Source organism: Aristolochia californica, unplaced genomic scaffold (genome assembly GCF_029961685.1).
Source record: "Aristolochia californica isolate CCGP_79_NKW_82.1479 unplaced genomic scaffold, dmAriCali1.0.hap1 SCAF_12, whole genome shotgun sequence".
NCBI classification, from domain to species: domain Eukaryota; kingdom Viridiplantae; phylum Streptophyta; class Magnoliopsida; order Piperales; family Aristolochiaceae; genus Aristolochia; species Aristolochia californica.
In genome coordinates, this window is record NW_027181793.1 from 15123377 (window position 1) to 15151147 (window position 27771).

General features: G+C 36.7%; 1 protein-coding gene and 1 pseudogene across 1 annotated transcript; both read left to right on the top strand.

Moving 5' to 3' along the window:
- The first annotated feature begins 678 nt into the window (after positions 1–678).
- LOC137946600 (solute carrier family 40 member 1-like) lies at positions 679–1662 on the top strand (annotated as a pseudogene).
- A 24264-nt stretch (positions 1663–25926) lies between these two features.
- On the top strand, positions 25927–26706 carry LOC137946601 (pentatricopeptide repeat-containing protein At4g39530-like). The gene has a single exon (XM_068792937.1). It carries the CDS (start codon positions 25927–25929, stop codon positions 26704–26706), a length of 780 nt encoding a protein of 259 aa, XP_068649038.1.
- The last annotated feature ends 1065 nt before the right edge of the window (positions 26707–27771 follow it).

Consider the following 27771-nt stretch of genomic DNA (forward strand, 5'->3'; position numbering starts at 1 on the left):
AACTTTGAAATTCATTTCATCAATTCACTCTTTGTATGGAAGAGTATATGGCGTGGGATACTGCACTTTTGAGCAGTTCCAATCGGCATTCCGACTACCACCCCCCCCCAACCCCTCCATCTACACTGCCTCCTCTGCGCCCAGTACCACCTTCATCGGCAAAAACGGAAGGGGATTTGTCGTCAAACCCTTTCTCACTGGACGCCATGCGTCTTCCCAAACTGAAGTCGCCTGAAATCTTGGCGCTCTTTGTCTCAGAAGCTCCCTGGATTTCCGCAATCAGGCGACAACCACCCCATTTTGTGGAACTCGGAGGGGTATTCCACAACCTCTATTTCACAGGATGCCATCCCACTTCCACCGGCAATGTAACGCACGGCACTGGATGATTTGGCAGCTTATGGCCCACAAATCCCACCGGAATGGACCGACGAGCGCCATCCATTTTTGACACTTCAGCACCGATTTGCCAATGTTCCCCATCGGACACAGACAGACAACAGCGTGCAACCCCCAAAACCCAGAGCTTTCGATTTCGAAGTTGAAATCGTGACCCTGGCGGAAGAAGAGAGGTCTCGCACAGCAGATTTCAGATTGAAATGGCTTCAACAAGATGAGGCCCATGTTCGTGGTGCTGTACACGACCTTCAATTCGGGGTTGTTGGGCCCCAAATCAAAATGTGGGAATTTGTAGTAGGTTTATACATGATTAATGTCTGGCCCAACTCTTTGCTCTTTGGTGGTGTTTATGGTGTCATTGAAGCCACATCTGTTGCATTATTGGTTCCAACTATTGGCAGCTGCATAGACCGATTTACACACATTTAGGTTCGTTGAGCATGGCTATTGATGCAAAATATATCCTTTACGGTGGCTGGACTATCTATCTTTTTGCTTCTATTTTATCATAGCTTGAAGTCAACTAATTTCTCAGCATTAGTTTTTCTTTTCATCTTAACCAATATGACTGGAGGGACTGTTGTTCTTTCAAGTATGGTTGGTGCCATTATGATTGAAAGGGAATGGGTGGGTGTGATCTCAAGTGGACAACCACACGACATCCCAACAAAAATGAACTCCACTATTAGACAGATTGATCAAATATGCAAGTTAATGGCTCCTGTATTTACTGGATTGATCGTTAGTTGTATCTCCCTCCAGGCTTCTGTACTTGCCCTGGCTCTTTGGAACAATATATTTGTTTGGCTACAATATTGGCTTCTGCTTTCTATATATAATGGATATCCGGCCTTGAGTGAAAACAGTCAAAGGACTTGGGAACTCGCATCTAATGACACATGGGAGAGTTCTTTATATCCTCAGGAAAAGGACTTGCTTTCTTCTGAGACAATTTCATCATCATCAAAAAATGGGTATGTAAGAAAAGTAACTTGTTTGATCACAAAATGTTTTTTGTATGGATGCATGGATTGTCTACCTACAGTATGAAGTGGTGCTTCCAGGAGTGGCTTTGGCTCTACTATATTTTACAGTTCTCCGCTTGGGACACTGATGACAACTACTTTAGAATGGCAAAAGATACCTGCCTATGTTATTGGAATAGCTCGAGGTGTAGATGTTGTTGTAGGGCTAAGTGCAACATTTCTATACCCATTCCTGCCTTATTATAGCTCAACCCTTATCATAGCAAGTCCTTTTTAGAGATTCATTGAGGCCTGTTGTAAATAATTTGATTTGTTGGTCGACTCATGTTAAATTTATGGAAAAGTGAAATACTTCATTGATATCAATAACTTACTGTAATCAGAGTACATGAACCTCTATTTATAATAGAGGAAGGTAGTAGAGTCCAATTACAATAAAACTACCCTTATCCCAATTACACCCAAACTCTAACACTTAAGGTAAGTCTTAACATAATTAGGTAACTCAATATTGATAAAAGAGAAATATAACTTAAACTAAAACTCTTCTTGGTCGTGACCCTAAGATAAAGATACTTTTGTGAGTCCTTCTTGATCTTCCAACTGATGTGATAAGGATGCCTGCTCTTGGTAATCATTGTGGGTCTTACTTATGGGCTTGGACCCATCTTGTGGGCCTTCCTTGGTCATGTGGCCCATCTTATAATAATCTTACATATGTGGGTCTTCCTTGGTCGTTTGGGCTTGATCTTATCTTCCAACAACTCACACCATCCGGCCAGCTCTAGCCAATTTTTCTTGGAACTATTTTTTATACAGTTCCACAAATGTGGTTTGTCTCAACAGCACCAAATCTCCCAAGGGGTTGTTGTGGACGGGACGGCCAAATCTAATTGTGTGTAACTCTTTAAATTTCCCCCAATCCAGCACTAATCTTTCTAATTCCACTTGATTAAGCCATAGTTGTGCTTCATCTAGCATGTGGAAGGCGGCTAGTCCCACCTTGTCAAACTCAGCAGTCCCTTCATTTGAAAAAAAAATCTCACATCTATGCAACCAAATTAAGGGGTTGACCGACCCAGTAAATATAGGAAAATCCAATTTTGTATACATGGGTATTGTGCCTCCACCCTACGGTGCATGGACAGCTGTGATCCCAGCAAATTGCCCCTCCCTTCGGCTGTGCGAATTATTCTCCCCCCTTTGGTCTAGGGTAGTGTGTCTTTCTGCCCTGATATTAGAAATCATACTAGAGAGTCGCTGGAGTTGCAAATTAATACTAGGGATTTGTTCCAGTTGTGGGCCATAACTGGCCAGTCTCTCCCGTTGTTCAGCCTATGCATCCTACACCTCTCTGATTATGCTTTTTAGTTCTTCATTTTTGGATGTATCCCCCATGTTACCATGTTCTGATACCAAGTTGTTATGGTCCCTTGCCATGGATCGAGTAACTCGGCATGGGATTGGTGAATCTAGAGTTGTAAGAGACTTGCTACTCTCTGTTAGGAGGAAAAGGTCCTCCTTTTTGCTCCTACTCTCAGTAGAGACCTAGAGAGGTCTTGTGGCTACTGGATTAGAGGTAAAAGATCCTCCTTTTCGCAGCTATGCTACTGTTCTCGGTAAGGGCTGGGAAGCCACTTAATGCTCACGAAAAGGAGGAGAATGGCCCCTTGCTTTCTGCTCTCTGGTTTAGACGTTGAAGAACCTCTGGCCTTGCTGATCTCGGTATAGGGCCTGGAAGCCTCTATCTCTGTTCGGAAAGGAGAGAGAAGACCCTCTCTTTCTGCTCTCGGTTTAGGGGTTGGGAAAAGCCTCTAGCTTTGTCCCAAAAAGAGAAGGGAAATCCTCTCTTGCTGCTATGCACTGATTAGAGGCTAAAGGCCTCTTGTTGAGCTCGGAAAAAGAGGAAGAAATCCCTCCTTGTTCTCAGTGAAGAGCAATGTACAATAGAAAATCAAAGAGAGAAGAAAGAAATTCAGATTCAAGAGGGAACCTGAACCTAGAGCTCGTCAAGGAGACCTCCAAACCCTAGAGCTCGTCAAGGAGAACTCTGAACCCTATTTAACCTAATTCAAGACTTCTTTTCTCATTCTTCTTCCCTTCTAAGTAGGGTTGAGGCCAACATAGTTTAGGGTTTAATTTTACAATTCTGCTCCTACAGCAATTTAATTTAAATAATGCATAAAAAATAATTTAAAACAATATGGAAATAAAGCAATTAACTTAGTGACTTAGTTCGCCTCCTTTGGATGACTCGGTTAGCTATTGAGCCCTCAATAGAAAACAGCGAAATCGTGATGGCAGAGCAGTGGAGATTCTTCCGAATAGAGCGGTTCAATGAAAACCAGAGAGCAGAGAGCCGTTCAAAGTCCGTTGTCTCCAAAAATGACAGAAAATAAACACGGGCAGACACATCTCTATAAGATACAACGATATCCGAGAGAAAGCAGAGAGAAGATCTCTCAGAGAGCAGTGATATCCAGGCTGAAACTTTCTAGAGATAAGTGACATTCTAGCGTAAGTCCAACGAGTTACGAAGTTTTTGGCAAAGGAAATAATCCAGTGAAATAATTTCGGAATGACAGAAAGTAGAAACAGCAACAAAGATATGATTTTGATGAAGAAACCATTGGCTTGATAGAAATCAAGACCTTCTGAAATAAATTGAGTGTCATCGGATGGCAACCTTCCAAACAGCAACGCAAAATAATTTTCTAAAGATAGCTGGCAGCAGTAACTTGGAAGTCGGATTACAGCAGTTGAGGCAGATAGATCTTCCAGAAATAAAACTTTCGATGATAGGAGCACCCTCCAAAGAACTTCCAATGATTAACAGCCATCTTTTCGTGTCTCTACACAAGAAACAGAACTACAAAAGTTTCTTCCCCGATGCCGAACGGAGCAAGAGAGCAGCTTCAAAGACATAGAGATCATCATAGTCACTGATCATGAATTAGAAATAGAAAAGAGGTGAAAACGTAAATAACGGGTGTAGGGACTGAAAAATAAAAAATACAAACCCAGACTTAGGGTTTAGGGTTTAGAGAAAAGGATCTCATTGTCTCTGTGGGTTGGCTACGTAAACTCACAGAACCTGCTCTGATACCATGTTGAATTTATGGATGTTGAATTTATGAAAAAGAAAAAATACTTCATTGACTTCATTAATTTTTTATAATCAAAGTACATGAACCGCTATCTATAATGGAGGAAGGTAGAGTCCAATTACAATAAAACTACCTTTGTCCCAATTACACCCAAACTCAAATACTTAAAGACAAGTCCAAGCATAATTAAATAACTCAATATTGATAAAAGACAAACATAACTCAAACTAGAACTCTTCTAAGACGTGACCATAAGATAAATATGTCTTTGTGAGTCCTTGATCTTCCAACGTATGTGATAAGCATGCCAACTTGTGGGAATCATGATGGCTCCCACTTCTTATGTGCTTTGGTCCATCTTGTGGGCCTTCCTTGGTCTTGTGGGCTTGGGCCTATCTTCCAACACTCCCCCTCAATCTAGGGGCGAGAGAACAACATGAACTCCCAACTTGTGGCAAATGATGTAAAGAATTTTTTTGTATAAAATAGCACATTTTCCAATAGGCCTTCATCTTCAAACACTTCTCCTCATGTTGTTGCGTCCTTCCATGAGGCCCTGCTGGCATAATATAAGTGAGAGTAAAAATCACTCCCAATAGGTAAGGCATTGCTCCAAACTCCAATCCTAATGTTGGATGTAGGTCACACTCCATCTTTTGTAGGTAGTGTGTCTATCGGCATTGCTCTGAAGTATCCACGACCGTGTCCCTCCACAGAACAACGACTCTCAAGTGGTAGGAGCAATAAAAGTCATTAAAGGGGGGGGGGGGGGGGGGGGGGGGGGAGGAAAGGGTGTAGGTGTCCCAATCCGGTCACCGAATCTCATGGTGTCCCAACCGTGATATTTTTTAGAGTCCAATAAATTATGGTATGAGAAAAAGTACTGAAGTTTTCTCTTCTTCAATAATAAATTTCTCATCCAAAGAGACATAATAACTGCAACTGAATGTAACACGACGATCTTCCAACTCATATAACACGAACCAAAATTAAAAACTTAGTAGAAGGACCCATGAAATAATCATAATCCGATATAAATATTTTTTTCTTAGATGCAGAAGCTTCATCTTTTGTATACCCCCTTTCTTGAATATTTTGGTCACATAAACTTATCCACAACATATGGAATAAAATACATCTTTCTTGTATTTCTTCTACTTCTCCCCCTCAAGCTGGGATGTAATGGCAGTGATCCCAGCTTGAACCAATATCATAGATGTAGCAATAAACCCAAATAATAGAGATATGGTAATAAGCTGGGATGTAATGGCAGTGATCCCAGCTTGAACCAATATCATAGATGTAGCCATAAACCCAAATAATAGAGATATAGTAATAAGCCCTTAAACCAGGGAGAAGAGAGATATTTTCCTGATATAGCAACTCAAACATTGACACAAAACAATCGGCTTAAGTTAAGAATTTTCAATACAACATAATACTAGCATGACCATTCTTTCTTCTCATGCAAATATATCTTTAAATAAAGATCATATTGACTTGAAAGGTTCTCATTCAGAAACTAGACTTAAATACCTTTCATCCAAGTATAACTTCTCTTCATAAAATATAATTATCAGAAGATAAATAATCTGATAGATTTCAGTCTCTGTCATCTAGTCGAACTAAGCATTGTTTATCCTTTTTTCCGGCATGACCATTGACTCTTCCAAGATCAATATCTCCTTATAAAAAACTCAGAACGAGGTTGAATAGGTAAGAAAATATACTTAAATATCTTTATTTTTATCTATAATTATCCATATAAAGCCTCGTTCTTGATAGCATAAAATACCTCAGAAGTTGAAGCTTTTTGTTGCCGCTTGAACCTTTTGCTGCCGCTTGAACCTTTTTTTAAATCTGACCTTTGCAATTTCAAATATCAATTTCTCTTTGTAGATAAATTCGTTTGAAATTTGGTGGAATATATAAGAGAATAGACTTACAAATATTTCTTTTGATATACATATCTCCATATAAAGTCTCGTTCATGATAGCATAAAATACCTCGGAAGTTTAACCTTTCTGCTGCTGCTCGAACCTCTTTCGCAATTTGACCTTTGCTCATTCAAATATCGATTTCTCTTTGTAGATAACTCCGATTGGAAAAAAATTATTTTTCCTTGGAAAGTAGACTCAAATATATTTCCTTAACTATATAATTTGAAATATGAAAATCTCAATATAGAGGTGAAAAAATCAAAGCAATCTACGGGTGAAGGAACTGAAAAAAATAACTACGAACCTAGACTTAGGATTTAGGGTTTATAGACAAGGATCTAATTATCTCTATGGGTTGACCAAGTCAACTCACATAACCTGCTCAGATACCATGTTGAATTTATGGAAAAGAAAAAATACTTCAGTGACTTCATTAACTTTTTATAATCAGAGTACATGAACCGCTATTTGTAATGGAGGAAGGTAGTAGAGTCCAATTACAAGAAAATTACTTTTGTCCCAATTACACCCAAACTCTAACACTTAAAGATAAGTCCTAGCATAATTAAATAACTCAATATTGATAAAAGACAAACATAACTCAAACTAGAACTCTTCTAGGACGTGACCATAAGATAAAGATGCCTTTGTCATTCCTTGATCTTCCATCATACGTGATAAGGATGCCAGCTTGTCGTAATCATGGTGGGTCCTACTTCTTATGTGCTTGGGCCCATCTTGTGGGCCTTCCTTGGTCGTGTGGCCCATCTTATAATACTCTTAGATATGTGGGCCTTCCTTGGTCGTGTGGCCCATCTTAGAATACTCTTAGATATGTGGGTCTTCCTTGGTCGTGTGGCCCATCTTATAATACTCTTAGATATGTGAGCTTTCCTTGGTGGTGTGGGTTTGGGCCTATCTTCCAACAATGGAAAAGAGAAATACTTCATTGACTTATTATAATCAGAGTACATGAACCTCTATTTATAATAGAGGAGGTAGTAGAGTCCAATTACAATAAAACTACATTTGTCCCAACTACACCCAAACTCTAACACTTAAAGATAAATCATAGCATAATTAAATAAATAGAAGATTAACATGACTAAAACACCTTTAAACTAAAACTCTTCTGTGGGTCCATATCTTATGGGCTTGGGCACGTCTTCCAACACTCTTAGATATGTGGGCCTTCCTTGGTCGTGTGGGCTTGGGTTCATCTTCCAACAAACTTCACTAGCTCAAATAATGTAAACAGAGTAACTCAATCCATGCCAAATATTTCAATCTTTTCTTGCCTCAATTTTTTAGGCAAGGATACAAAATCAAATTATTTGTAATCTTACAAAATACCAACGAAATCTCACAAAATACGTGATTGAAAATATTCTAAATAAGGTAGTTTCTTCCTTCAATTTGTGCCAACTTAGCAATCAAAGAAGACTCGTTTCCTTGCTTTTTTTGCTTGAAATCTTTAGTCAAGGCAATATTTAACAAATAAATCAAGTAAAGTTTCTTAAAATAAGATGATCTTCTAAAGATTCTTTCCAGATATTATTAGTTAACAGACATAAAATTTGCAAGCTAGATCATGAGATACTTTCATGATATTGTCAACAAATATCTGCAACTCAAAAAGTTAAGCAAAAAAATTGGCTTCAATCCAGACCTTCACGTGCAAATATACTAGCATAACCTTTGATTCTTCCAATGCAAATATCTCCTTAAATATAGATCAGATTGACATGAAATTTTCTCATAATAAAAATAGACTTAAATACCTTTCACCCAAGTAGAACTTTTCTTCATAAAAAATACTTATTTTGAGATAAATAATCTGATACATTTTGGACACTATAATCTGGCTGAATTGAGTACTCTTTCTACTTTGGCCAGCATGACCATTGACTCTTCCTAGATTGATATCTCCATCTAAAAAACTCAAAATGAGAATTGGTTGAATAGATAAGAAAATAGACTTATAGATATTCTTTTGATATATAATTCTTCATATAATGTCTCGTTCTTGATGGCATAAAATGAATCAAAAAGTTAAAGTTTTTTGTTGTTGCATGAAACTTTTCTACTGCTTTACCTTTGTTGATTTAGATGTCGATTTCTCTTTCTAGAAAAATCAGATTTCAACGATTATTTTTTAGTTGGAAAATAGATTCAAATATATTTTCAAAGGTTTATAATTTTCTATAGTAAAAATACATAAAAAGAGTGAAACATCCAATGAAATATAGAAATTGAGAAATAAAACTTAAGGAAAAATGAGAAACTCCTCTTTTTTCTTTTTATTTTTCTTTTTCTTCTTCTTCCTCCCCTTCTTCTCCATATTCTTCTCCTTTTCCATCTCAGATCTTTCCCTATTCTGATACCATGTGAAGTTGGGTCCAAGGCTCATCCCAAAATGACTAACCAACTTAGGAAGCTTCTTTATAATTTAGGTGTAGGCTCACATATGAGTACCTACTCTGATACCATGTTAAAACTTGGAATTCCATGATGTATAATCACAATAGAAGAGGATTAAGGGTTTGAGAGAAGAACAAGAGTCGTGGAGAGAAGCTTTTAGGAGGAGAAGAGGAAGAGTGGCGAATTTGGAGAAAAGAGAAGGAAGATTAGGGTAATGGACTTGTCCAAACCCTCCCCCTTACGTTGTATTTATTGATATCAAAAGTAGTAATATTACAAGAATACCCTTCACCCTGGTAAGAGTAAATAAGAGACAAAAAAATTTAAACTAATTACATCAGTTCCATCTTGATGAGATAACTCTTTATTTACCATCATGCCACCACTAGGTAGGCCAATGGGCCTTCTCCACACTTGGACCTATGGGCTTGGGCCCATCTTCCAATAGGTAGAAATTAATAAACTTGACCAAATATAAATTTTTTGGGTGACCACAATTTTTTAGAGTTAACTATGCGGAAGACACACAACCAAGTAACAAAAAAGCAAAGCATGAAAACAATATTGAAGCAAGATATTACATACCTTGAATGAGCACATCATGGAATGACTATGTCTGATAAAAACTCTGTGATTAGAAGAGAAATTTAGCTAAAAAACTAGAATTTTAGGAGAAAAGGAAACTCAATTAATATCAATGAATGGAGAGATAATAGGAGAGAAAATAGGGAAAATTGAGAGAATTTTCGTAGAACTAACCTTTGGTACTTCTAATATCAACATCTCCAAAAATATAGATCAGAATCACAAATGGTTTATTTCTAAAGTAACTAGACACAAATAGATTTTAATTAATACCTAAATTTATATAAAAATATTCATTCTTGAATCTTTTATGACCTGTCAATTTTATTTGTTCTATAGTTTGACCCTTGTAGACTCCAATATGAATATCTCCTACAATGTAGATGAGATTGACATGAAATTTTATCCTTCTAAAACTAGACTCCGATACCTTTAATAAAATTTTAATACTCCAAAATTTTACTTCTTTTGAGAGAAAGAATCTGATAAATTTTGGACTTTGTAATCTGGCTGAACATAGTACTCTTTCTTCTTTTGTTAGTATGACAATTGTCCCTTGAGAAATTGATATCTCCCTCTAGAACACTCAGATTGAGAATTAGTTTGATAAGGTAAAAAGTAGACTTGCAAATATTTCTTTTGAGATCTAAATCTCCATATAAAGTCTCATGCTTTGGAAGAAGGTGGGACCAACCCCTTCATGCCCACACGAAGTGGCATGATGAGTCACCATATGAAGTGGCATGATGAGTCATCACATGAGATGGAATCCTCATCACATGAGGTGGAAGATTTGGCAAGCTTCCTTGTTAAATTTTTAGGACTCCATGGATTTATCTCATGGAGAAAAAGGGAGAGAGACCTATTGGGAGAAAACTAGAGGTAGAAGAGGTTATGGACTTGATGATCATAACCCTCCCCCCGACGCTCAATTTATAGATTAATGAAATTATTGTATTACAATAATACCCCTGAACTTAGGGTTTAGGGTTTTAACCTTAAAACTTTAACTTAATTACATCAATGTCATCTCTATGAGATTACTCTTTATTTACCATCCTACCATCATTGTATGTGGGCCTATGGGCCTTATCTTTGATCGGTGGGACTTGAGTTTGTCTTCTATATCTCTTGGATGCATAGGTCTTCCTTGGTCTTATGGGCCAAGGCCCATCTTCTAATACACTTGGATATTTGGGCCTTCCTAGGTCGTGTCAACTTGGGCCCTATCTTCCAACACTCCCCCTCAAGCTAGGGGTGAGGGAACATCACGAACTCCCAGCTTTCTACAAATGATGTATAAAATTCTTTTTTGTATAAAATGGCACATCTTTCGATATGCCTTCATTTTCCAACACTCCCCCTCATGCTGGTACTCTCGTACATGAGGCCCAACTGGCATAACATCAGTGAGTAAATCACTCCTAGCCACTAAGGCATTGCTCTGTACTCCAGTCTTAACTCAGGCTGGATATAGGGCACACTCCATCTTCTGAAGGTAGTGTGTCTATCGGTATTGCTCTGAAGTGTCCACCTCCACCACCATGTCCCTCCACAGGACAACGACTCTCAAATGGTACAGTAATATATGACATTAATGGGGGAAAGTAACATAAATGTAATAATAAGTTCCTCTATCATGGAATCCCATCTGCAAATATTTTTTATATTTTTTACGAGGTATTAAGTTCCTCCATCCTGGATTCCCAACCGTAAATATTTTTTATATGTTTTACATGTATTAAGTTCCTCCATCATGGAATCCAAACCACAAATATTTTTTATATTTTTGACAGAGTATTAAGTTCCTCCATCGTGGAATCCCAACCGCATATATTTTTTATATTTTTTAAAAGGGACAAATAAATAATGGTATGAGGCCACCTCTTCTTCAATAATAATGTCTCATCAAAAGAGACACAATAGCAACAACTGAAATGGGCTTGGGCCCATATAACACGAACCAAAATAATCCTTGTAAAATTACCCATGAAATAATCCAATGCAAGTATTTGAACTAAATAATATGCTAACCAAGTAATAATCAGTCAATTCTTCAAATTAATAATCCAGCCAGAGAAAAAATTTACCAAGTCACGCTGAGTCAAATAGTAGACCAATATATCTGAGTCGGGGCAGAAATATGTATAAGCTTTGGTCTAAACACGTATATCGAGGAAAAAAATAAGTGGCCCAAGTTAGATTGACCTGGACCCGAGTTGACTCGGTCCTAGTTGGTCTCGGTTGATGCGGTCTAGCTGGTGCAGAAGCAGTAAGTTGTTGTTGGGTTGTTGGGTTGACCCAGTTTGGTCCGGGTTGGGCTAGAACAGGTGCAGAACCGACTCTCGATTATTGCAAGTTTCCTTAGGGGGGTTAGTCAACCATGACTCAGGTCATGATCTTCATGCGCATTACTCAGTTCATGTCCTGATGTCGTTAGGGAGCGCCAAACTTCATGTCATGTACATGATCATCCATGACTCAGGAGTTCATGTCCCAAGAGTAAATGATGGAAAGTGTTTTTCGCCCGATTTTGAGAATCATGTACATGACTCACACGCGGGGCTCTTTCTGGTGCACCCCTCTCTCGTTCCCACAGCCCCTCTGTCATCTCCCTAAACCCCGAGCTCTCTGCTCCCTCTCTCGTCTCCACTGTCCCTCTCCAGTCTCCCTCTCTACGGCATCTCCCTCTCGACCTCCATTGTAGAGTACGGGAAACCGAGTGGCTCTGCGACAGAGGTCGAGAGGGAGGGAGGCCTTCCTCCCTCGGTGACGACTTCTCTTCCCCCCCCCCCCCCCCCCCCCCCCCCCCCCCCCCCCGTGGCAGAGCACGAGAGGTCGAGCATCTATTGCAGAGCTTCTCGACCTCCTTCTCTTCACCCTCTCAGCGTACCGTCGAAGCACCCCCTCTATCGGCGTTGCCCGCTGGCTCACCGCTGAGGAAGACGACGATGGTTTAATTTTTCGTAAGTTAGGAAAAATTAAACTATCGTCATAAAAATCATTAATTTATAAATTTTATTTATAAAAATAATTATTTTTATTTATAAAATAATTATTTTTATTTATAAAATAATTATTTTATTTATAAAATAATTATTTTATTTAATATATTTATTTTATAATTACTATATTAAAATAGTGATTTAAAAGTCATAATTAAAATATTGTAAAAATAAATATTTGATAAATTATTTTGGCATAATTATCCTATTGCTTTAGTTAATTAAAACCAATGGTTTTAAATTTTGTCATAATATATTATTAATTAATAATACATAAAATATATTATGTACAAATATATAGTGTGTTAAAGTTATTATTAAATCAATTTTTTCTCTTAAATTATTTATTTTTAGGTTAAAGTATTTCATATGTTATTAATAAATTAATAACTCAACATATTACTTTCGTTTTTATTATTTATAATGTTATTTATTTATTATTTGTAATTAATCATGTGCATGTTTCATTGGCTCATGTAATTATCATATTAATGCACAATAAAATATCTAATTCAATTAATACATATATTAATATATTTAATTATACATTAAATAACTTATTCGTGTAGTAATAATGCTTGTTTTACCTAATTTGGGGTTTAATGATTATGTTGTAATTAAGTGTACTGTAAGGGTTTAGGGATTTTCTCATGTTGGGCACTAACACTGGAAACTGTTTTCTAGTGCACATGAAGTCGTCAACACTAACACCAAGTGCGAAGATGATCTTCATGTACATGACTGACATGATCTTGATGTTAGACATGAACTTGAACTTCAAAAATCCATTTGGAGGACTAACCCCCCTAACTTAGGAAACTTTAATGTTGCTACAGTATCTTCTTCCCCGACCGAACAGCGGAAAATAGAGGGAAACTTTCCAAATAAAAACAACGTTCAGACCGACGATCCCAGAGAAGCAGTCGAAAAGGGAAACATTCCTCTGTTAATCAAGCAGTAGAAACCACATGATTTTGTGGAGAATCAACAACGAAGATATGATTTTTTTAGGGCAGCAATGTTTTCTGCAATGTCAAAAAAACCAGAGTAGGCAACTAATCAAAAAATAGCTAGACCCAAATTAAGCAGCAGAACATCTTCTTCCCTGACGTTGAATATGATGTATCTTCTATTGATCCAGTCGGAAGTTCTTCCCGCAACCAGAAACTCTTGACGGTCCTCTGTGCCGGCATAACCGCCTACATCCTGCTCAAATACTTATGCCTCTCCGAGCCCGGCCTTCATGTTGGTCTCAGTGGCCTCGGCAACGTTGCCATGAAATTCGCCAAGTCCTTTAGCGCCAAGGTGTCTGCAGAGAATTTAGCCACGAGGTGGGAGATTTTCTCATCTACTGTAAGCCAAGAGACGAAGTACTCACTCTTTCGCTGATGGGTAGAGAATTCTTACAAAATCCGTAAGAGCGATTCAATGGGTTAGGCGCATCCCATGCATGCAGTTGGAGCGTTGAGAAATATAACATACCGTCAGTGATAGAAAATGATAAATAGAGACGTCTAGATAGGAAGGTCATCTTCGTCGGCAAGAAGAGTAAAGATACTACTGCTCACGGTAGAGCATGAACCATCAACAGAGAGCAAACTCTAAAATTGCTAGAGAGAACAGGATGGTGGATGATACAGTTTGATCAAAACATGAATGCAAAAAAACAAAAACAAAAAAACAGGGCATGAGACAAAGAAATAAAAGAGAAAAAAATATATTTTCTAATCCTAAATGGAGGAGAATAAAACTTGAAAAACCATAGTCGGAATCCTGGATATCGAAGCTCTGATACCATGTTGAATTTTTCAAGACTCCATGGATTTAGCTCATAGAGAAAAAGGGAGAGGGACCCATTGGGAGAAAACCAGATGAAGAAGAGGTTATGGACTTGATGATCCTAACCCTCCCCCTAAAGCACTATTTATATATTAATAAAACTATTGTATTACAATAATACCCCTGAACTTAGGGTTTACGGTTTTAACCTTGAAACTTTAACTTAATTACACCAATGTCATCTCTATGAGATAGCTCTTTATTTACCATCTTGCCATCATTGTATGCGGGCCTATGGGCCTTCTCTTTGATCTGTGGGCCTTGAGCCCGTCTTCTATATCTCTTGGATGCATGGGTCTTCCTTGGTCTTATGGCATTGGGCCCATCTTCTAATACAATTGGATATGTGAGCCTTCCTTGGTTGTGTGGGCTTGGGCCCTATATTCCAAAAATCCTTGATTAATGTAATTGATTGATCTTCCTTTGATTGATGGAATTTAGTTAATCATAATTGATGTAATTATGGATCCTAATTGATTGAGGAGTTTCCCAAAATATGTAACGGAAATAGTATAAATAGGGGTCTTTGTTGAAGCCTTCAATCAATCTCTCCTTTTCTCAAATTTGTGGAGGATTCTCTCTCCTTGTCTAAAGTCTCCATTCTCCCTTTTCTCTACTCTCCTCTCCACCCGAGCTCTCTCTCTTTGCTCTTTTCTTCTCTTCTCTCTCCCCTCTCTTCTCCATCTCTCATCTTGCCCGAGATTTCAAGCATAGGGTCCTATATTCAACATGGTATCATAGCATTGAACTTAGGATCCCCACTTCAAAAGGATTCTCTAAGAAGTTATGATCAAAGCTACTCATAGAAGACTCTTTGTGCCAGATTAAAACTTGTTGAGATAAGTTTGTTTTTCACTCTTGTTATTATGACTTCATGCTCTTGTTTTTATTACCTCTATAAGATGGTTCAGAGCTAATTTTCTTACTCTCTTCATTGTATTATTGATATTTACGCATCTCGGATTGAAAGAAGTCTGCCAAGGCTATTTTTTACGGTTTGCAAGTTCTTGGCTGAAAATTGGTTTATGTTGAGAATTTCTGCATGAAGAGTTATTATTTAGTGGGAACCAGATTTTAAGATGAAGAATAATGTTCTTGAGCCTATTATGAGTGGTTTTTTATCCATTGGATTTCGAAAATCTTATTACTTACCTTCTATACTAAGCTTCTCCATCAATCGAGTTGTTTCAAGAGTTGGAACTCTACTCGACTTTTTGACTTTTTTTGGAGTTTTATTTTGAAGTCTAGGCCCTTATATGAGCATTAAAAAGATATGATCATCTCTCATGCCAAGTTTCATCAGTTTTGAATAAAAAAAACAAAGGGAAATCTGAAAGAAGAAGGTTGTTTTTTTTGTGAAAAGTGTTGTGCAAAGTTTTTAAAAAAAAACGGGGAGGCCAGACATTGTTTGATTCAAAGCTACGAGTTGGATTCTTTTTCTTGCCTCAATATTCAAGAGAAGTAAAGAATAGATGATTTTATTTTACATAAAAGGAAGCAAACACAAAAAAATTAAGGAAGTGGTCCTTTGGAAAGCCAAGTTGGCACCAATCTATTTGAAGAACGATTGTTGTTTTTTGAGATCTCACATTCAATCAATATCTTTTTTATTAGGCCTGATTTTTTTAATTTTTAATCAATCACATCTTTCAACCTGAAGAAATATATTTTTGGAATGATCTTGGAAAGATCTTACTGGGAATGCCACCTTACCTTTATTTCATGTTTGTTGATTGATTTTTGCTATTCTCTAAAATGAAGACTAGAGAATTGATTATATAAATTTTTTGGCCAGCAAGTTTACTTGCCTTAGAGGGTTCTCTCTTGGCCTAAAAAGCTTTATAAGCTCAGGTTCTCCTCCCATATACCCGAGCTACTCATAGATTCACTTGATTCTACAAGCCACTTACTCAGGCTAGTTTACATTTGAGTGCACTATTTCTCTTGAATTTCCTCTTATGGCTGAAGAATAATACATGGGTAACAAGAATGATATTCTCAAGATTAATACCATTCCCTTGTGAGAGATATCAAATTACTTGAACTAGTCCAAATTGGTTCGACGGTTTCTTACTACAACAGACCTACTTGGTCACCTAACCAAACTTGGGCCACCCAGTGATGAGGAAGATGTTGCTTATGCCAAGTGGTTAAAAAAGATTCTTTGGTAATTAGTTGGCTCATCTACAACATGGAAGAACTTTTCTCCAATAATGTTGTTCATCTAGACACCGCTAATCAAATTTGGGAGACATGTGCTAAGTCGTACTCAAGCTCCGACAATATACAAAGGTCATATGATATTCTCCAAATTATGTTCAATACTAAACAAGGAGAAAATATCCATGAATATTTGGCTTGATTCAGATCCCTTCTTTAAGAATGTAAGCTACCTCTGCCTAACTCCACTGACATCTCTATCCAAGACAAGAAAAAGGAAGCCTTAGCCACTGCCATTTGTCTCGAAAATATAAAGCCATATCTTGAGGTTCCTCAAACTCAACTCCTTAGTGCCTCCTAAAACTCAACTCCTTAGTGCCTCTACTATTCTCACCTTTGATGATGGATGTGCCACATTACTCCAACTTTCAAACTCCTCTTCCCCGTCTCCCACTAAAGTATCATCCACTATGTACATCGGTGTTGGAAGATAGGCCCAAGCCCACACGACTAAGGAAGGCCCATAAGAAGTAAGACCCACCATGATGACCACGAGCTAGCATCCTGATCACGTAAGTTGGAAGATCAAGAAGGACTCACAAAGGCATCTTTATCTTATGATCACATCCTAGAAGAGTTCTAGTTTGAGTTATGTTTGTCTTTTATCTATATTGAGTTATTTAATTATGCTAGGACTTATCTTTAAGTGATAGATTTTGGGTGTAATTGGGACACAAAGATTTATACACAAAGATAAATCTCTATTTGAATGAGCAAAGGTCAGATTGTGAAAGAAGTTCAAGCAGCAGCAGAAAACTTCAACTTCAGAGGTATTTCATGCTATCAAGAACCAGAATTTATATGGAGATATAGATATATATCAAAATAAATATCTATAAGCCTATTCTCTTACATATTCAACCAACTTTCAATCGTATTTATCTTCAAAGATAAATCGATATTTGAAGCAGCGAAGGTCAGATTGAAAAAAAGGTTCTAGTACCAGTAGAAAACTTCAACTTTCGAGGTATTTTATACTATCAAGAATGAGACTTTACATGGAGAAATATATATCAAAAGAAATATATGTAAGTCTATTTTCTTACTTATTCAACCAATTCTCAATCTGAGTTTTTTATAAGGAGATATTGATCTTGGAAGAATCAATGATCATGCTAGAAAAAAAGGAGAAATAGTGCTTAGTTCAGCCAGATGACAGAGACCAAAATCTATCAGATTATTTATCTTCTGATAATTATATTTTATGAAGAGAAGTTATACTTGGATAAAAGGTACTTAATTCTAGTTTCATAATGAGAAACTTTCATGTCAATGTGATCTATATTTAAAGATATATTCGCATTGGAAGAATTAAAGGTCATGCTAGTATTTTGTTGTATTGAAAAATCCGAATTTATGCCCTTTGTTTTGCGTCACTGCTTGAGTTGCTATATCATGAAAATATCTCACTTCACCATGGTTTAAGGGCTTATTACTACATCTATGTTATTTGGGCTTATTTTTGCATCTATGATATTTGGTTCAAGCTGGGATCACTGCCATTACCTCCCAGCTTGAGGGGGAGAAGTAAAAGAAGTACAAGAAAGAGGTATTTTATTCCATATGTTGTGCATAAGTTTATGTGACCAAAATATTCAATAAAGTGGGAGCACAAAAGATGAAGCTTATGCATTTAAGAAAAAATATTTATATCGGATTATGATTATTTCATGGGTCCTTCTATAAGGTTTATTATTTTGGTTCGTGTTATATGTGTTGGAAGATGGTCGTGTTACATTACAGTTGATGTTATTATGTCTCTTTGGATGAGACATTATTATTGAAGAAGAGGTGGCCTCAGTACCTTTTCTCATACCATAATTTATTTGACTCTCAAAAATATCACGGTTGGGACACCATGAGAATCGGTGTCCGGATTGGGACACCTTGATAAATTTAATTCTCAAAAATATCATTGTTGGGATACCATGAGTGTCAGTGTTTGGATTAGGACACCATTATAAATAAACCCACTACCCCCCCTGTAATGATTTTTATTACTCCTACCACTTGAAATTTGTTGTCCTGTGGAGGGACACAGTGGTGGACACTTAAGAGCAATGCTGATAGACACACTACCTATAGAAGATGGAGTGTGCCCTACATCCAGCATTAGGAATGGAGTATGGAGCAACGTCTTACCGGCTAGGAGTGATTTATACTCTCACTTATATTATGCCAACAAGACCTCATGGAAGGGCGCAATAGCGTGAGGAGTGTTGGAAGATGAAGGCATATTGGAATATGTGCCATTTTATATGTTACAATGTGGGACCCACCATGGTGCTCTAGCTGGTGGGACCCACCATGAGGACGTGGGACACAAAGAAGAGTCCTCACCCAAGTAAGCACGAGTTAAGGAATCAAGAAGCACAAGCCGAATTGAGTTAGAAGACTTGAAGATCAAGTGGGACCCATAAATATCTCACGAGCTATCAACCTTATCAAGATGAGTTGGAAGATCATGAAGGACCTACAAGGATAAGGTAACGAGATGGCCTTCTCCCTTATATTCATGTAAATGAAGAAAGAGTCCTAGTTCAACTCATGTTAGTCTTCTAGTAGATTGGTTTGAATAGACTTATCTTAGAGAGTTAGAGTTGAAATGTAATTAGGATTGAAAGGCTAATTGTATAAGGACTCTACCTCCTCCTCTACTATAAATAGAGGTGTTGTAATTCAGAATTAATCAAGTTATACATCTCATTCTCGAGTTACTCTCTCTCTCTCTCTCTCTTTGCTTGGCGCAACCTCTCTTTGCTCTTTTATTTTTTCTTCTCTCTACCCGAGAGCTCATCTTCCTTTTTTCTATTTTTTATTTCTTCTTTCTCTTGCTCTGAATTATGGAAAAGGGATCCTAAATTCAACATTATACAAAAAAGTTTCTATATATCATTTGCTGAGAGTTCATGTTGTTCTCTCACCCCCAACTTGAGGTGGAGTGTTGGAAGATAGGCCCAAGCCCACACAACCAAGGAAGGCCCACAAGATGGCCCCAAGCCCATAAGAAGTAAGACCCACCATGATTACCACGAGCTGGAATCCTTATCACATAAGTTGGAAGATCAAGAAGGACTCACAAAGGCATCTTTATCTTATGATCACGTCCTAGAAGAGTTCTAGTTTGAGTTATGTTTGTGTTTTATCTATATTGAGTTATTTAATTATGCTAGAACTTATCTTTAAGTGTTAGATTTTGGGTGTAATTGGGACAAAGGTAGTTTTATTGTAATTGGACTCTACTACCTTCCTCTGTTTTCCATAAATTCAACATTCGGATCATCAACAGACCGTGTCCAAGGTCGTGGAAGAAATTATAGAGGAGGATGAAGAAGAGGTGGAAGGAATAGTTGCTATAGAACAACAGGCAAGGAATGCACCTATTGTGGGAAATATGGCCACACTATCGATTAGTATTGGAAAATCCATGGGATGCCTAATCAAACCTCAGTAAGTGGTCCAATAGAGGACAATTCTGTCCACCACCATAAAACAAGATCCTTACCTATGCTATGGGATCAATTATGAGGAAACATTCTCTCTAGTGGCCAAATTGATCACGGTATGTATCTTAGTATCCCTTGTTACTAATTCTTCCTAATCGGTCTATCAGCTTGATGTGAAAAAAATTTTCCTCGATGGAGATAAAGGAAGAAATTTATATGCAACAACCATCCTGATTTGTGGTTGAGGAGGAGTCAGTATGTCAATTGAAGATATCCCTCTATAGTCTGAAATAGTCTCTTCGTGCATGGTTTGATAAATTTAGCCAAGCACTTAAACCGGCCGGATTTCACTTTTATTGCTAGTGTGTCAATGCCCACCTTTCACAAGTTACCGTTAATGTAATGTCTCTAGCCCCCAATTATGAGGAGCGCTAATATCGATAGTGAGTAAATTAGTTAGCGGTTCCGGCTTAGACGCTGATGAGGTCATATTGTGACCGCAATGGTTATTTGTGAAGAAACTATAAAATGAATAAGGAAGACGGGGGTTCGGGGGCAGCACCCCCGATAGCGTGGTTCGGGGCACCCTTTTCACGATTGCATCACCCAAGTTAGAACTGGGGAAGCTTCATGAAGGTCAACTGAATTGCATGCAGTAGCCATTGCGTGAAACAGCCATAGCATGCAGCAGTCATTGAGTGCTGCAATGCTTACAAATAGAAGAGTTCTTCAGTAGCATGAGTCATCCAGAATCAAACCTCTTCCTTATTACTCTGTTTTGTTTTAGTTTCTTCTCTTGTATTTCTGTTCAGTCCAGAAGCCATTGAAGCTCTTCTAAGAGCGTGTGTTGGGACAAAACCTTCTGCTATTTGTAATAGATCAGTGTTGGCTTTCTTCTTGATTGTTGTTTAGACGTTCCTGGGTTAAGCTTACTCTGTTTTACAATTATTTCATAGATTACTCCATGTTTCTTAAAGACACGTATAAAGGGAAATTTCTTTTGGTCATCTATGTTGATGATATTGTCTTAACCGGCAGTGATCTCGAGGGCATTCAGAAAACCAATGAAAAGATATGTGAAGAGTTCAAGACAAAAGATCTTGGACTACTTAAATACTTTCTAGGTATTGAAGTACGACTATCTAAACATGGGATTATACTATCTAAAAGGAAGTATGTCCTTGATCTACAGGAGGAGACTGGAATGATAGGGTGTAGACTAGCAAAAACCCCTATGTATTCAAATAAAAAATTATCTACAGGCACTAGAGAAGATGTGGATATCGTAAAATATAAAAGACTTGTGAGAAAACTCATTTATCTATGTGTAATGAGGCCGAATATATCATATTCAATAAGTGTGGTGAGTCAATACATACACAAACCACAATTTACTCATTGGCAAGCATTGGAAAGAATATTGAGATACCTGAAAGTAGCACTAGCAAGAGAGCTTCTCTATAATAATGTGGACACTTCAACATAGAAGGGTTCTCGGATACAGATTGGGCTGAATCCCTGGATGACAAAAATTCTACTTCGGGATATTGTACAATGGTTGGAGGGAAATTGGTTATAAGGAGAAGTAGGAAGCAGAATGTAGTTGCAATGTGTAGTGCAGAAGTAGAATTTAGGGCCATGGCACACACAGTTAGTGAGATTCTATGGATTAGGTCCCTTCTCATTCAACTAGGATTATAAAAAGAAACTTCTATAGACCTACATTGCAATAATCAAGCTGCAATTCATATCACCTCAAATCCAGTCTTCCATGAGAGAACAAAGCACATTGAGGTGGACTACCACTTTATACGAGATAAATTCTAAGTTGGCATATTGTCTCTCCAACATATCTCCTCACAAGGGTAAGTTGCAGACATTCTCACCAAACCAGTCACCCATAAAATCTTGTCCACCATTTTCAACAAGTTGGGCATTTACTATGTTTTCTCACCCCCCGCTTGAGGGGGAGTGTTAGAAGGTGGGACCAACCACACCATGCCCTCACGAGGTGGCATGAGGAGTCACCACATGCGGTAGCATAATGAGTCATCACACAAGCTAAAATCTTCATCACATGAAGTGGAAGATTTGGCCCTCTTCCTTGATTAATGTAATTGATTGATCTTCCTTTGATTAATATAATTTAGTTAATCATGATTGATGTAATTAGGATCCTAATTGATTGAGGAGTTTACCTAAATATGTAATGGAAATAGTATAAATAGGGGGCTTGATTCAACCTTCGATCAAGCTCTTCTCTTCTCAAATTCTCCCATTTCTCAACTCTCCTCTCTACCCACTCTCTCTTTGCTCTTTTCTTATCTTCTCTCTCCCCTCTCTTCTCCCTCTCACATCTTTCTCAAGGTTTCGAGCATAGGGTCTTAAATTCAACATTCTTCATGACTTAAAACTGCTCGAAAAGTGAAGATTTCTACCATTGCATGAACCTCTCTTGTAGTCCGACCTTTTCAACTTCAAATATTAATTTCTCTTTATAAAAATATCTGATTTCCAAAATTATTTTTAATTTTTAAAGTAGACTCAAATATCTTTCCGTCAATATATAATTTTCTATATGAAAGTTTTAGTATGAAGGTGATAACGCCAAGAAACCAACGAGTACTAGCACATGAATGAAAGAAAAAAGATAGAATTCGAACCCAAACTACTAGAGACGATAGATAAAAAAAAAAGATCACATTATCTTTGTGGGTTGACTAACTCAACTCACACAACTTGGCTCTGCTACCTTGTTGAATTTTTGGAAAAGAGGAATACTTCATTGACTTTTTGTAATTTGAATACATAAGAATCTATTTATAATAGAGATAACAAGTAGAATCTAATTACAATTAAACTACCCTTGTCCCATTTACACTCAAAGTTAAACATTAAATGATAACTCCTAGAATAATTAAATAACTGAACATAAATAGAAAATCAACATAACTAGAACACCTTTAATTGAGACTCTTCTATGAGACATCCTCTTGTGAGACTCCTATAAGACTCCACCATAAGCTTTGTGAGACTTCTTGTTGTGAGAGTCGTGTAAGACTCTTTCATACCTCCTCTTCAAGAAAGAATAAAGGAAAAAATCAACTATTTAAGTACAACCATAAGTATTCAAATGGACGAGAGTTCAACGAGTTGGATTAATGGAAGTTCCTTTATTCTTAGATGATGAAAGAATAAAAAAGAAGAAAAGATGGAACACTCATTAGAATTTCAATGAGAAAAACTCAATGAACAGTTATTACAAACATCTAAATCACTCATGATCAGCAAACTTTTGGAACCCTAGGACCCCTACTCTGATAATGTTAGATTCTAGGGTTCCATACATCAACCAATTTGAAACCTTTTAGCTTACAGATAAATCAAAACATCTTACACAATATGTGAGAAAAATGGAACATGAAGCTAAGTTCCATGATACGAGAATAAAATGAAAATCTAGTAGCTCTTGTAGGACAAATGTGACAAAGGTCACAATATCGCCAATGCATAAGGATGTGTGTTACCAGTGTGAAACCAACGGCCATTATGCATTTGAATACTCATATAGAAGATCAAAGTTGAATGTAGTTAAGCAATTTTGGATTCCCAAGGGAAGCCTAATTTTTTCTTCAAATGTTAAGACAGTGGGACCCAAACAAATTTTGGTACCCAAGGTCACTTGATCTTCAAGCAAGGAGTGAATTCTCCAATTCAAGTTATATACTACATGACAATCACCTAAATAGCTTGTGGGACATGAATTTTGCAAATTGAACTCTAAATTTGATGTTCATGACATTTGAAGATTTCTTATATGGGACTTGGTTTTGAGGATTTACTCAATGATAATTTCATCATTTACCTCATATACCAATCCTTGTCTACTTTATGTAGGCTTGGAATTTACATGAAATCAAAACCCTATATAAACTAGCACATCAAAAACCATTGTCTTAATGAATATTAGATTATAATCAGTAAATGACATGTCAAAGGAATGATCATGTTAGTTTTCAACCCAATTGGAATTTAGTTGACACATGTTGGAAATAAAATTAGTTGTTCGTTAAATAAGGTTATGTATAGTAGCAGTATTGTGATTATTCTTAATCCATACTTCTTGTTGAATTAAGTGATTATGGCTCAATTGATTGGTAGATGTCAAATGCACATTCTAAGCTTATATTTTGAATGCATGTACATCTTAATCACTACGGGGGGGTTAGTCCACAATGAAGTGGAATGAATTCCCTCCGCATTACCTAGTTCATCCCACTTATGGCGTTAGTCCAGAATGACTTGACTTGAAGTGAGATAACACCATTTCATCTCCTCAGGCAAAAATGACGGAATTCTATTTACGCCCTTTTTTTAAAGTCATCCAATTACCGCGAGCGAAGGCGTCGCTTCTTTCCCCCCCCCCCCCCCCCCCCCCCCCGAAACTAAAAAATCACGCTCATTTCCTTTCTCCTCTCCTCTCGCTCAGCCTTCGTCTCTGGACGAAAATTTTCGCCCGACTTCTCCTCTCACTCGGCTCTCGTCTGCTCCCTCTGCTGTATTTGCTCCCTCTCTCTTGTTATCTCTCGTTTTCGCCCCATCTCGCTCTGTCGTCTCTTTCTCTCTCGGCCTTTCTCTTCCCTCTCCCTCTCTCATCTCCCTCTCTCTTTTCCCTGTAGGCCTCCATCTCTTTTCACTCTCGGCCTCCCTCTTCCTTCTCATTCTCGCTCTTCTCTTTCCTCCTCCCCCGATTTCCTTTGATTTAACCTATTCCGGTTTCGATATCCTTCGATTTCCTTCAATCTTCTTTGATTTTCGACAGTTAGGCGTCGATTTCTTCCATTGGGCTTACATTTCCCCATTCGGCGGTGATTTCCCCCAAATTTCAGAAGGTAATCCGAAACCCTAATTTTTTTTCAACTAATTTAGTTTTGTGTTACTAAACGTTGATTTTTTCAACTAATATTTCTAAAAATGTGTCACTATTATAATTGGCATTTCATTTCTTGCAGTGGTTCCGTATTCATTACTGTTTTGTAACAGTGAATTTGATGAATAGAGTACAACGTAAGTCCAAACTTTGAGCATAGCATACATAAATTTCTGACACAACCTTTGCATCTAATGCCTGTAAGGACTTGGCAGCTGAGCTGCAATTCAGAAAACACATTTGAAGCAATGACCATTGGAGGAGAAGTATGGAATATAACCATCTGTGTTGTTGATGACACAAGGGATGATAAACTGGCAAATAACTAACACAAGGGATGATAAACTGGCAATTAACTGATGCTGGGATTTTCCATGTCGAGGGGATACTTTGCTCTACAGAAAGGTGGATTTCTGTCCATATATCACTAAGGGTTCTAGTGTCCCTCACACATACTAAATCAAGTACCCACATTAAGGTGTATCACAGAGAAGGGTTCTGTTCCAGAGGGAGAAACTTCTCTGTGTTGTATTTGTGTGGTTGAATTTAGGTAAAAGTAAACGCTAGGCGGTCTCCAACATATCGTTGAGGGAGAAACTTCCCCATCGGATAAAGGCTGACTTCTTTGCATTTTGTTTTCTTGGAGCTGTTTCTATGAAATTCTCACGATTTTAAAATAAACTTGAGGTAAAGTAGAGTGACATTCAGTGTTTTACTGAAAGGAGGTTTGGAAGACCACAGAGCGGAGATTATTATGTGAGAATAGATCCAGAAGTTTTATTAGTGCTGACTTACATGAGTCAGTATGGTTCCTTTAGAAGATATAGCATAAAAATCAGTATCTTGTTTTTGAATTTATTGTAGAATCATAAACCGAACTAAGCAGTAAGTCTTTTATAAATTGGGTTGAAGACAGTTGATGTACCTGATAGCTAAAGTGTATCAGCGCGACCTTGTAAAAGGTCTTCTCTTCTATGAATAGCCAGTTCAGTGAACTAGTTAAGGCTTTTCTTTGCATAGCCAATTGAGCGAACTAGTAAATGCTGTATGGAAAGGTTGCATATGTCTAATGGATCTTTGATACGACTTGGATATGATGCCGATTCCTTTTCAGCCAATGCACTTGTTGATATTTATGCTAAATTTGGAGATATTGAAGCTGCTATGATGGTTTTTGAGAAAATTTTGCTACCTGATATTGTTTCATGGTACACTCTTATTGCAGGTTGTGCTCTTCATGGTTTCCATGATCTAACACTGGAATTGTTGCAAGAGATGAAAGTGTTAGGCACAACTCCAAACATGTTCACTCTATCTAGTATTCTTAAAGCTTGTGCAAGCATGGGAATGATCGATTTGGGCAGGCAAATTAATTCACATTTGATCAAAGTGGGTTTTGATATTGATGTATTTGTCTGTGTGGGACTTGTTGATATATACTCAAAATGTGGTCTTATGGAGGATGCAAGAAGGGTTTTCAATTTGATGCCTATGCAGGATTTAATTTCTTGGAATTCTATAATTTCAGCCTACGTACAAAATTTGAATGATGAAGAAGCCATATCACCTTTCTGTGAGATGCAAAAAGAAGGGTTTAACTGTAACCAGACAACAATGTCCACTATTCTGAAATCAATTGCTAGCTTGCAGTTAATTGATGCGAGCAAAGAGATCCACTCATATGCTATCAAATTGGGGTTGGAGTCTGATGTTTATGTCACAAATAGTCTTATCGATCCATATGGCAAATGTCATTATACTGAGGATGCAAGGAAAGTTATTGTCATTTTATACCTTTTTGTCATGTGTTTTATTTTTATTTATTAAATATTTTAATTTATTAAGTATTTTTATACTATATATTATGTTATTACAAAATAATTTATTTATTAATTATATTCATTTATGTTATTTTTAACTATTTTATGTAATTTAAATAATTTATTCTAGTCACACGTAATTAGTATATTAAGTTATAATAAAATGTAATCATTAATTGGTTTAATTATGCAATTTATATAATTAATTAAATAATTAAATTTATTTATTATATTCCCTTATATTATTTTTTAACTTTTATTAATTTTATATAATTTATTTTAGTCACACATAATTAGTATATTAATTTATAATGAATTTTAATCATTAATTGGTTAATTATCCAAATGCTATAATTAATTAAACCATTATGTTTATTTATTATATTCCCTTAAGTTATTTTTTAATTTTTATTAATTTTATATAATTTATTCTAGTCACACGTAATTAGTATATTAATTTATAATGAATTTTAATAATTAATTGGTTAATTATCCAATTTTTATAATTAATTAAACCATTAGGTTTATTTATTATATTCCCTTATATTATTTTTTTAGTTTTTCTTAATTTTATATAATTTATTCTAGTCACACGTAATTAGTATATTAATTTATAATGAATTGTAATCATTAATTGGTTAATTATCCAATTGCTATAATTAATTAAACCATTATGTTTATTTATTATATTCCCTTCTGTTATTTTTAAATTTTTATTAATTTTATATAATTTATTCTAGTCACACGTAATTAGTATATTAATTTTATAATGAATTGTAATCATTAATTGGTTAATTATGTACTCATTCTCTTCTTTATTTAGAAAAGGACACTAGAATCTGTTTTCCAACCACTTCAACTGGCCTGGACTAATACCCAACATGAGTTGAAGTGGAAGCAATTCATCTCACTTCAATTCAATTTTCCACTTCATTGTGGACTAACCCCCCCTACATGTGATTCACATGAATCCACCAATTTTTAACTAGAACAACTAGCCTTAAAGGGATAAGACCTACTCACTAAGACACATAAAAGAGAAACTCTTTAGAATGAGTAGTTTTCCTTGCTT